A 12,204-nucleotide genomic window follows, 5' to 3' on the forward strand; every position below is an offset into this window, starting at 1 on the left:
TCATCATATTGTCATATTGACTCTGTACACTGGTCCTCATCATATTGTTATATTGACTCTGTACACTGGTCCTCATCATATTGTCATATTGACTCTGTACACTGGTCCTCATCATATTGTCATATTGACTCTGTACACTGGTCCTCATCATATTGTCATATTGACTCTGTACACTGGTCCTCATCATATTGTCATATTGACTCTGTACACTGGTCCTCATCATATTGTCATATTGACTCTGTACACTGGTCCTCATCATATTGACTCTGTACACTGGTCCTCATCATATTGACTCTGTACACTGGTCCTCATCATATTGTCATATTGACTCTGTACACTGGTCCTCATCAAACAAAGGGAAGTGTTGACATGATATCAGTTGTGGTTGTTAGTCATATGTTATGAATTACTCCTATCGTGGTCCTATGTAATAAACTAACCCCTTATGTTTGTCTGCCTCTAGTTTAATCCTGATGATAAGTCTGCCCAGCACCACAACGCCCACCACTGTCTGGAGATTACAGTCAACTGCAGCCCCATCATTGACCACTGCATCATACGCAGCACTTGCACAGGTACCTTACAACACAATGTCTCCATCTCTCCTCAGACCTACCTGCCTTTCACTAAGGGTAGGCTTAGCATCTCAGACCTACCTGCCTTTCACTAAGGGTAGGCTTAGCATCTCAGACCTACCTGCCTTTCACTAAAGGTAGGCTTAGCATCTCAGACCTACCTGCCTTTCACTAAGGGTAGGCTTAGCATCTCAGACCTACCTGCCTTTCACTAAGGGTAGGCTTAGCATCTCAGACCTACCTGCCTTTCACTAAGGGTAGGCTTAGCATCTCAGACCTACCTGCCTTTCACTAAGGGTAGGCTTAGCATCTCAGACCTACCTGCCTTTCACTAAGCGTAGGCTTAGCATCTCAGACCTACCTGCCTTTCACTAAGGGTAGTCTTAGCATCTCAGACCTACCTGCCTTTCACTAAGGGTAGTCTTAGCATCTCAGACCTACCTGCCTTTCACTAAGGGTAGGCTTAGCATCTCAGACCTACCTGCCTTTCACTAAGGGTAGGCTTAGCATCTCAGACCTACCTGCCTTTCACTAAGGGTAGGCTTAGCATCTCAGACCTACCTGCCTTTCACTAAGGGTAGGCTTAGCATCTCAGACCTACCTGCCTTTCACTAAGGGTAGGCTTAGCATCTCAGACCTACCTGCCTTTCACTAAGCGTAGGCTTAGCATCTCAGACCTACCTGCCTTTCACTAAGGGTAGTCTTAGCATCTCAGACCTACCTGCCTTTCACTAAGGGTAGGCTTAGCATCTCAGACCTACCTGCCTTTCACTAAGGGTAGGCTTAGCATCTCAGACCTACCTGCCTTTCACTAAGGGTAGGCTTAGCATCTCAGACCTACCTAGTGCAGTCTAATTATCATGACACCTAAATGTATTATAGTGATCATAGCTCATATGGCGCTTCTCTTAAAAATATTGCTGGAGCTATGCTAGGTATTTTGACAGTGTCTTCCACACATGGAATTGAGACAGTGGGTGGGTATCTGTCTGAGGAGTGTAGTGGATATACCGGGTTCCACCATGCTCACCTGGCTGGCTCTACACCTGTTGGTTTCAGTGGGCTCAGCGGTCTGTGTGAGCGGCCAGGGCGCTTGTCCCACCATCAAACACTGCAACATCAGCGACTGTGAGAACGTGGGGCTTTACATCACCGACCATGCACAGGTAGGTAACACACACACCGCTCTTTCGATATGGCACTTGATTCCTCAAATCATCCCATTTCCAAGATTGTGCTGTGAAACTCTGCCACTCCTTCTGCGTTCCCAGGGAATCTACGAGGACAATGAAATCTCCAACAACGCTCTGGCAGGGATCTGGGTGAAAAACCATGGCAACCCAATCATCAGACGGAACCACATCCACCACGGCAGAGACGTGGGTGTCTTCACCTTCGACCACGGCATGGTGAGATGACACTATTGGTCTGGTCTGACTACCACTGAGATGACACTATTACTCTGGTCTGACTACCACTGAGATGACACTATTGGTCTGGTCTGGCTACCACTGAGATGACACTATTGGTCTGGTCTGACTACCACTGAGATGACACTATTGGTCTGGCCTGACTACCACTGAGATGACACTATTGGTCTGGTCTGACTACCACTGAGATGACACTATTGGTCTGGTCTGACTACCACTGAGATGACACTATTGGTCTGGTCTGACTACCACTGAGATGACACTATTGGTCTGGTCTGGCTACCACTGAGATGACTATTGGTCTGGTCTGACTACCACTGAGATGACACTATTGGTCTGGTCTGACTACCACTGAGATGACACTATTGGTCTGGCCTGACTACCACTGAGATGACACTATTGGTCTGGTCTGACTACCACTGAGATGACGCTCCATATTGGTCTGGTCTGGCTACCACTGAGATGACACTATTGGTCTGGTCTGACTACCACTGAGATGACACTATTGGTCTGGTCTGACTACCACTGAGATGACACTATTGGTCTGGTCTGACTACCACTGAGATGACACTATTGGTCTGGTCTGACTACCACTGAGATGACGCTCCATATTGGTCTGGTCTGGCTACCACTGAGATGACACTATTGGTCTGGTCTGACTACCACTGAGATGACACTATTGGTCTGGTCTGACTACCACTGAGATGACACTATTGGTCTGGTCTGACTACCACTGAGATGACACTATTGGTCTGGTCTGACTACCACTGAGATGACACTATTGGTCTGGTCTGACTACCACTGAGATGACACTATTGGTCTGGTCTGACTACCACTGAGATGACACTATTGGTCTGGTCTGACTACCACTGAGATGACACTATTGGTCTGGTCTGACTACCACTGAGATGACACTATTGGTCTGGTCTGGCTACCACTGAGATGACACTATTGGTCTGGTCTGACTACCACTGAGATGACACTATTGGTCTGGTCTGACTACCACTGAGATGACACTATTGGTCTGGTCTGACTACCACTGAGATGACACTATTGGTCTGGTCTGACTACCACTGAGATGACACTATTGGTCTGGTCTGACTACCACTGAGATGACACTATTGGTCTGGTCTGACTACCACTGAGATGACACTATTGGTCTGGTCTGACTACCACTGAGATGACACTATTGGTCTGGCTACCACTGAGATGACACTATTGGTCTGGTCTGACTACCACTGAGATGACACTATTGGTCTGGTCTGACTACCACTGAGATGACACTATTGGTCTGGTCTGGCTACCACTGAGATGACACTATTGGTCTGGTCTGACTACCACTGAGATGACACTATTGGTCTGGTCTAACTACCACTGAGATGACACTATTGGTCTGGTCTGACTACCACTGAGATGACACTATTGGTCTGGTCTGACTACCACTGAGATGACACTATTGGTCTGGTCTGGCTACCACTGAGATGACACTATTGGTCTGGTCTGACTACCACTGAGATGACGCTCCATATTGTTCTGGTCTGACTACCACTGAGATGACACTATTGGTCTGGTCTGACTACCACTGAGATGACGCTCCATATTGGTCTGGTCTGACTACCACTGAGATGACGCTCCATATTGGTCTGGTCTACAGTTGTGACTAGAGGCCTTGCGTCCTCTTGCTTCCTTGTCAGTTGTATTGTAGGAGAATGTCCAAGATCCCTCCCCTCTGACCTTCTTCTCCAATGTTTTTTGAGGAGCGTATGCAATGTAATGAGGAAAGAAGAATTGAGGAAGAACCTTGGTTTCTACTGTAGACACTCAGCTGGCTTATCAAACTGTCTTTCTGCTGTAAATACTCAGTCTGCAGCCATTCTTGTTCTTGAAGAGAAGTGTTGCCTTCCGGTTGAATCCGCCTTTAGGTTTTGAAGACCCACCACTGGTTTGAGTTACATAAACCTTCATCCAGAGCTTTTAAAAACAGGGAAATGTATTCCTCCTCACACTAGCTTTTGGTTACACAAGACATCGGATTGAGGTCATTTTCTCAATAGGAAATAAACGTTTTTTTAACAACTTGCTCTTCTCAACTGTATTATAGGAGAAGGTCCAAGGTTCCTTTCCTGTGACGTTCTTCTCCAATGCTTTTGAAAAGGAGGAGTGATGATCTGACGAATCGAGAGAAGATGACTTGAGAAATAGCCATGGTATTCTGATTTATTATTACTGACGTGACTCTGTCCTCCTGCAGGGCTACTTTGAGAGCTGCAACATCCACAGGAACCGCATAGCTGGCTTTGAGGTGAAGGCGTACGCCAACCCCACAGTGGTGCGCTGTGAGATCCACCACGGACAAACAGGAGGGATCTACGTGCACGAGAAGGGCCGAGGACAGTTCATCGAGAACAAGATCTATGCAAACAACTTTGCTGGAGTGTGGGTCACCTCCAACAGCGATCCTACAATAAGGTCAGTGGGGTTTCGGTCAAATACTTTCTCTTTCTCTCTTTCTTTGTCTCCGTCTTCCCTCCCTTTGTCCATTATGCATTATCCATATTAAGTTGAATTGATGCTGATGTGTAAGTGGATAGTCAATGGTGACATTTCTCCACATTGTGTCAATCACAGGGGTAACGCCATCTTCAACGGTAACCAGGGTGGCGTTTACATATTCGGTGACGGCCGAGGCCTCATCGAGGGGAATGATATCTACGGTAATGCCTTGGCAGGGATCCAGATCAGGACGAACAGCTGCCCTATCGTACGACACAATAAGATCCACGACGGACAGCACGGGGGCATCTATGTGGTAAGTAGACCTTTTTAGAACCTTTTTAAATGTGTATTTAAAGCACGTAATCACGTGTAGTACTTATGAAGCTTATAGCTGTGGTTTATCTGCAATCCTTGAGCATATTTAACCACTATTAGCCCACCATGTTAGGGTTTAAACAACCCTTGAAACAGTAGGCAGCGGACTGACAGAGGAGAAGGATGTTAGTAATGTAATTCGTGTCTCTCCCCTGTAGCACGAAAAGGGACAGGGGGTGATCGAGGAGAACGAGGTGTACAGCAACACGCTGGCAGGAGTCTGGGTGACCACCGGAAGCACACCTGTCCTCAGGAGGAACAGGATACACAGTGGGAAACAGGTATGGACATGGAGAGAGAAACCGCCCAAGAGAGAGAGACCAGTCTGTCTGTTCAGTTGGCTCTATGGGCCACTCATCTCCCACAGATGAATGAATGAATGAATGAGTGAAATTTGCCAATAATCTGCAAACTAAACACTCCCACCTCCCCTCTTGTCTTGTGGGTCATACAGGTTGGCGTTTACTTCTATGACAACGGCCATGGAGTGTTGGAGGACAATGATATCTACAACCACATGTACTCTGGAGTTCAAATCAGGTCAGTGAAAGGGCTAGAACTCAAAATGAATAGACAACCACACAATGGGATCAACTGACAACCACACAATGGGATCTACTGACAACCACACAATGGGATCTACTGACAACCACACAATGGGACCTACTGACAACCACCCTATGGGATCTACTGACAACTACCCTATGGGATCTATTGACAACCACCCTATGGGATCTACTGACAACCACCCTATGGGATCTACTGACAACCACCCTATGGGATCTACTGACAACCACCCTATGGGATCTACTGACAACCACCCTATGGGATCTACTGACAACCACCCTATGGGATCTACTGACAACTACCCTATGGGATCTATTGACAACCACCCTATGGGATCTACTGACAACCACCCTATGGGATCTACTGACAACCACCCTATGGGATCTACTGACAACCACCCTATGGGATCTACTGACAACCACACAATGGGATCTACTGACAACCACCCTATGGGATCTACTGACAACCACACTATGGGATCTACTGACAACCACCCTATGGGATCTACTGACAACCACACTATGGGATCTACTGACAACCTGTGTAAATAATGTAGTGCATGTTGCTGTTGTAATAAAAGGCATTTCATGGATGATTTGTCACATTGCTATGCACTTTTGTGATACTATTGATTTTTAATTATATGCATTGATTGATTTGTTGGTTAATGTTTCCCACTGTAACAGAACTGGAAGCAATCCCAAAATCAGACGGAACAAGATCTGGGGAGGTCAAAATGGAGGTATTCTGGTTTACAACTCAGGTGAGAAACCAACTGTTGTTCTTTATCCATCCATTCTCCTCTCAGCTTGATGTTGTCTGGAGAGGGGTGAAGCAAGCACATCTTTTCTTCAGAAAGTGTACCTTTTCTACATGAAATTCATGATGCAGAACAGTGAAGACACCCTGGATTCACAGGTTCTGAGTGGAGTGACTCCATCAAATTCCTTTCACTCAAATGCTCCCTCATGAACTCTCTAACCATGATAAATGGAAGGGAGACCTCTTGGCTGATATCTTGACTCTGTTTCAGGTTTGGGCTTCATCGAAGACAATGAGATCTTTGACAACGCCATGGCAGGGGTGTGGATAAAGACGGACAGCAACCCCACCCTCCGGAGGAATAAGATCCACGACGGGAGAGACGGAGGGATCTGTATATTCAACGGAGGACGAGGTTTACTGGAGGAGAACGATATCTTCAGGAACGCCCAGGCAGGAGTCCTCATCAGCACCAACAGCCATCCCATCCTGAGGAAGAACAGGATATTTGACGGCTTCGCTGCAGGTGGGAAACGCTATGCTAGAAAGCAGGGTTCAGTCCAGGGTTGTGTTCATTAGGCACCATATGAAGGAAAGCAGACTGAAAGGGGGAGGGACTACCTGGATTGGTCCAATAAGAAATGCTCATTTTCTGTTGCAAAAATATATATTTTACCTTGTGTGCCTATTAAGTATGACCGAGCAGTATTTTGCTTTGAATCCTTGTGATTAATAGACAGTCATTGGTAAATGTTAACCCTATCAGTCACAAGACTCCAGACAAAAACGGCTTTTCATTTATCTGACTTTCATTTATCTGCATGTCCAGTATTTATATTTAGCCTCACAATGAAGTGTTTTATCATGTTCTTTTCAGGACGACCAGGTTGAAGTAGAACACAAAACAATTTCACATAAACCGTTGCATTCATGAGTTTTATTGACTATAAAAAAACAATGTCCTCTAAAGCAAAAACCTGATAAAAATGAATTCATATGAATGCTGTAAGTACAGAAATGGTTTGCTTCCTGCAAACTAGTCAGTGACAACTGACTAGTTTGCTTCCTGCAAACTAGTTTGCTTCCTGCAAACTAGTCAGTGACAACTGTTTGGAGTTTGTGACAGCAACTATGTGAGTTAATAACAGTATTATAGACAATATGTCCTGGAATTTCCTATGGTTTTCTATGTAGAAGAACCCCTTACCTTCTAACGACTCTTGTGTAGCTTGTTAGCGTCATAGAGCAAAACATTACGTTACATGTTCGTGAGAGTCCCAGCTTTTCATAGATGGCTTTTAATAGTTTGTGGCTCAAACCATTCAGACTCTACAGACGTTTTTGTAAAAAGACCCAGGATCCACCCTTGTCTCACAAACACAGCTCTAGTCAGCCCCCTTTAATCACACAGACTAATGGTTGGTACCAACGGATGCAGAAGAAATGGACGAATCCAAATGGTACAACCCAGATCCAATGGTGCAACCCAGTCTGTAGCTCCAACACACAATGTTTAAAAGGGGTTAGAAGTCCAAATGGTGCCAGCGTTGCGGTGGGTGGGACTCATTGGGTTAATTGAAGACAGAGTGGGGCCCAATCCCAAATGGACACGGTAATACACTACATGACCAAAAGTATGTGGACACCTGCTCGTCGAACATCTCATTCCAAAATCATGGGCATTAATATAATATTGTCCCCCCTTTGCTGCTATAACAGCCTCCACTCTTCTGGGAAGGCTTTCCACTAGATGTTGGAACATTGCCGCAGGGACTTGCTTCCATTCAGCCAGAAGAGCATTAGTGAGGTTGGGCACTGATGTTGGCCTGGCTCGCAGTCGGCGTTCCAATTCATCCCAAAGGTGTTCGATGGGGTTGGGTCAGGGCTCTGTGCAGGCCAGTCAAGTTCTTCCACACCGATCTCGACAAAACATTTCTGTATGGACCTTGCTTTGTACTCTGGGGCATTGTCATGCTGAAACAGGAAAGGGCCTTCCCCAAACTGTTGCCACAAAGTTGGAAGCACAGAATCGTCTAGAATGTCATTGTATGCTGTACCGTAAAGATTTCCCTTCACTGGAACTAAGGGGCTTAGCCCGAACCATGAAAAACAGCCCCAGACCATTATTCCTCATCCACCAAACTTTACAGTTGGCACTATGCATTGGGGCAGGTAGCGTTCTCCTGGCATCCGCCAAACCCCAATTAGTCCGTCGGACTGCAAGATGGTGAAGCGTGATTCATCACTCCAGAGAACGCGTTTCCACTGCTTCAGAGTCCAATGTCGGCGAGCTTTACACCACTCCAGCCGATGCTTGGCATTGTGATCTTAGGCTTGTGTGCGGCTGCTCGGAAACCAATTTCATGACGCTTCCGACGAACAGTTATTGTGCTGACATTGCTTCCAGAGGCAGTTTGGATCTCGGTAGTGAGTGTTGCAACCGAGGACAGACGATTTTTACGCGTTTCAGCACTCGGCGGTCCCATTCTGTGAGCTTGTGTGGCCTACCACTTCACGGCTGAGCCGTTGTTGCTCCTAGACGTTTCCACTTCACAATAACAGCACTTACAGTTGACCAGGGCAGCTCTAGCAGAGCAGAAATTTGACGAACTGACTTGTTGGAAAGGTGGCATCCTATGACGGTGCCATGTTGAAAGTCACTGAGCTCTTCAGTAAGGCCATTCTTCTGCCAATGTTTGTCTATGGAGATTACATGGCTTTGTGCTCGATATACACCTGTCAGCAACGGGTGTGGCTGAAATAGCCACTAATTTGACGGGGTGTCCACATACTTTTGTATATATAGTGTATCTCCACCTTGTCCTCTGATAGGCTAGGTGGAAGTTTCACCATATTATACTAATGAAATCCTCTCAGATGCTGATCCTGACCAGTTTGTCTCTGTTTCTCTGTCCACCAGGTATTGAGATCACCAATCATGCCACGGCAACCCTGGAGGGCAATCAGATCTTCAACAACCGCTTTGGAGGGTTGTTTCTCGCATCGGGTGTCAACGTTACAATGAAAGGTAAACGAGAACGTGTTGTTTTATTACTGGAATCTAACATTGTAGGAACTACTTATGGTCAGTCTCTTTGGCAAAATGATGGTTTTGAATTCTCTTAAATTGCCTCCTCTTGACTTTTTCTTATCTGTACCTGGTCTGATCCACCCTCCCCCCGTATCCCCACCCAGATAACAAAATAATGAACAATCAAGATGCCATTGAAAAAGCTGTGAGCAGAGGTCAGTGCCTGTACAAGATTTCCAGTTACACCAGCTATCCAATGCACGATTTTTACAGGTAATAATTTCTTACCCTGTGTGTGTATAGATATCTCTACACATATCTGGATATATAGAGAGATGGAGAAAGATCTCTACACATATCTGGATATATAGAGAGAGATCTCTACACATATCTGGATATATAGATAGATAGAGGGAAGCGATAGAGATCTTCATCCAGTGGAATATTCCAGAAAGCAGGATTATGAAGTTAGTCAGCAAACTTTGATAAACAGCCACATATAACTCTTGATTTTCTGGTTTATTGACAATGCTACTTTTGTCAATTTTAAGTCTGTATTTCTCAAAAAGATAGTTATTTTAAGCAATGTTGGACTCATTGATCCATCTTTGTGGAACAGGCCCCATCTGTCCACTTTAATGGATGTAACTCATTTGGCTTGTCACCTGTTTCTTTGTTCTGTCCCTCCGTGTGGTCAGGTGTCACACCTGTAACACAACAGACCGCAACGCCATCTGTGTGAACTGCATCAAGAAGTGCCACCAGGGGCACGACGTTGAGTTCATTAGGCATGATAGGTACGTTAACTGTTCTGTTTGTCTTTGTAATGAGACACATTCTATTACAGCGATACTTAATGCTAAATTCCTTTTAATTATATCTGGTTTTATATTGCACAATCATGTGCAGAACCTCTCCTGTGCCAAATGATATCTCACATTCAAATCAGTTTGTCTGTGTTCAGTAATTGATTTTAAGAAATGTGAGAAATTTGAAGAGCTGGCTGGAGATATCATGTGCTAGTATTTCAGTGGCTACTTGATCAGTTGGTATTTCCTCCCGGTCTTCCACTTCAGTCATTTTCAATATAATATTCTTTATATTTTGTCTTGGCTGTAGATTTTTCTGTGACTGTGGAGCCGGAACATTGTCAAACCCCTGCACGCTAGCCGGAGAGCCCACGCACGACACGGACACACTGTACGACTCCGCCCCTCCTATAGAGTCCAATACGCTGCAACACAACTGAGCTGGACCTCCCCCCTCCGGACCCTTCCAGGCCTATTCCCTATATAGTGCACTACTTTTGACTAGGACCCTATGCTGGCCAGGTCAACAGTAGTCCACTATGTAGGGAATAGGGTGCCATTTTGGACAGACACAGAGACTCCTCTTTGTTCAGCTAACTAGTCCACCCATGCATGGGAAGAAGGAAAAATACAATACAAACTGTTATATTTCAATTGTTTCACACATGAAAATATGTAAAAATGGATGTTGTGATGGACAAAGATGAGCTGAAAGGAGACATTTATATACAGAAAAAAATTCTGCTGTGGATGCACCGCCCGTGCCGCTCCCCCCCGTTCTCCTTCCCAGCAACGTATTGGCGAAGAGGAGGAGAGGACCTGGTCGAAAGTAGTGCCCTATGAAGGAAATAGGATGCCATTTCGGACTCACACAGAGATAGACTGAGGTTGAAGGAGAATTAATGGGAAGCATTGCAGTTTTATAACGGAGCTTTGGAGAGATGGACGGACGCTAGCCATCTTCATGCTCCCCCGAGCGAAGTGGTCAAGTCAGACAGTGGCAGGACGGCACAGCAACGCTCAGAGACATAAATGGAACCAGAACCTCGCCACACACTGCCTCTGTCTCCAGGCAACAAGCCGACGTTACGCTGGTATGCCTGTATGGATACAAGAGATGAAAAACAAATGACCTAGCACTTCGGCTTTTAAGTTTTTGGGTGAAAAAAATGATTTTGATTTTAAATGCTTTTTTTCCTGTAGCTTTGTATTTTCATGCAAAAATGTTACTGTACTTGAATGTCTTATTTTATTAAATATAGTTTTTTTTGGTTATTCAACCCTAGACTTGCTGTAAGTGTACTCATGTCGCAGTATCTACTTTCTTTCTGTGAAAGAGAACAAAAAAACATTTTCTCCAGCAATGTTGACTTTTAAATGTGAGACTTTTTAGAATTGATCTAGAACTGGTTGTGGCTGTTTCTATTCGTTTTGAGTCTGAACACCTTTTCTTTTTGTCTGCAATATGGAGTTCAAGGAGCCATGAATGCTTCTCTACAGATTTCCTATTATTTGGACCATACTGCAGGTAAATCTCAAAAGTATAAGCACTGGATTCCATTCGTATCGTGGAAAATCTGCGCTAAATTTTAAGGTAATTTCCGATTGAGCCGACATATGCAGCTTTTACTGTGAATGCAGTCTCTGAATGTGGGAACATTGCCTTTTAATCGATCTATATCGCAGATCTTCCGCGATACGGATTGAACTCACAGCTGTCTTCAGTTAGGCTGCAAGGGACAGGCTGTCCTGGGGAATGTGGTGCTTTCCTAGTCTGGTCCCAGATCTGTTTCTCAGGAGTTGTCAACGCCACACGAACAGATCTGGGACCAGGCTAGAGAAAATATTCACTGGGGAGTGAAACATTGCTGGATATTTTTTTTTTAAAGTAACGCTACAGCTCTACTGATGTAGACATTAAGTATCCACACAGCGGTAAATGGTTTATTATGTTCCCCTCCACCCCATCCATGTGTATTGGTGACTGTGGGCTCTCAAACAGCCTGAATTGTATGCATGTACCATAACATCCAGACTTAATATATTGTGGAGTATTGAATAACCATTATGTAGATGCTAGTGAATTAAAGGGGTTTAATTTCCTAGATAGAGGAAACTGGTCATTTAAAAAAAATAAACTTTATTAGATGATAATACAT

At 44.9% G+C, this 12,204-nt stretch overlaps 1 protein-coding gene across 4 annotated transcripts in view; it reads left to right on the forward strand.

The window, feature by feature from the left end:
* Positions 1-12,199, forward strand: part of LOC121578178 (F-box only protein 11) — a 43,183-nt gene extending 30,984 nt beyond the window's left edge. For 3 of the 4 annotated variants that reach the window (XM_041892354.2, XM_041892362.2, XM_041892371.2), the window contains exons 9-21: positions 464-575; positions 1,635-1,741; positions 1,847-1,984; positions 4,257-4,474; positions 4,634-4,814; positions 5,035-5,157; positions 5,331-5,416; positions 6,130-6,206; positions 6,477-6,731; positions 9,126-9,233; positions 9,401-9,509; positions 9,935-10,033; positions 10,356-12,199. In XM_041892354.2, coding sequence (XP_041748288.1) covers positions 464-575; positions 1,635-1,741; positions 1,847-1,984; positions 4,257-4,474; positions 4,634-4,814; positions 5,035-5,157; positions 5,331-5,416; positions 6,130-6,206; positions 6,477-6,731; positions 9,126-9,233; positions 9,401-9,509; positions 9,935-10,033; positions 10,356-10,485 — 1,743 coding nt within the window. In that variant the 3' untranslated portion in view covers positions 10,486-12,199. The remainder of the gene's footprint in view (positions 1-463; positions 576-1,634; positions 1,742-1,846; positions 1,985-4,256; positions 4,475-4,633; positions 4,815-5,034; positions 5,158-5,330; positions 5,417-6,129; positions 6,207-6,476; positions 6,732-9,125; positions 9,234-9,400; positions 9,510-9,934; positions 10,034-10,355) is intronic. The other variant, XR_006002746.1, reaches the window with a different exon arrangement.
* The last annotated feature ends 5 nt before the right edge of the window (positions 12,200-12,204 follow it).

This window comes from Coregonus clupeaformis, chromosome 1, assembly GCF_020615455.1.
Source record: "Coregonus clupeaformis isolate EN_2021a chromosome 1, ASM2061545v1, whole genome shotgun sequence".
In the NCBI taxonomy this organism is placed as follows: Eukaryota; Metazoa; Chordata; class Actinopteri; order Salmoniformes; family Salmonidae; genus Coregonus; species Coregonus clupeaformis.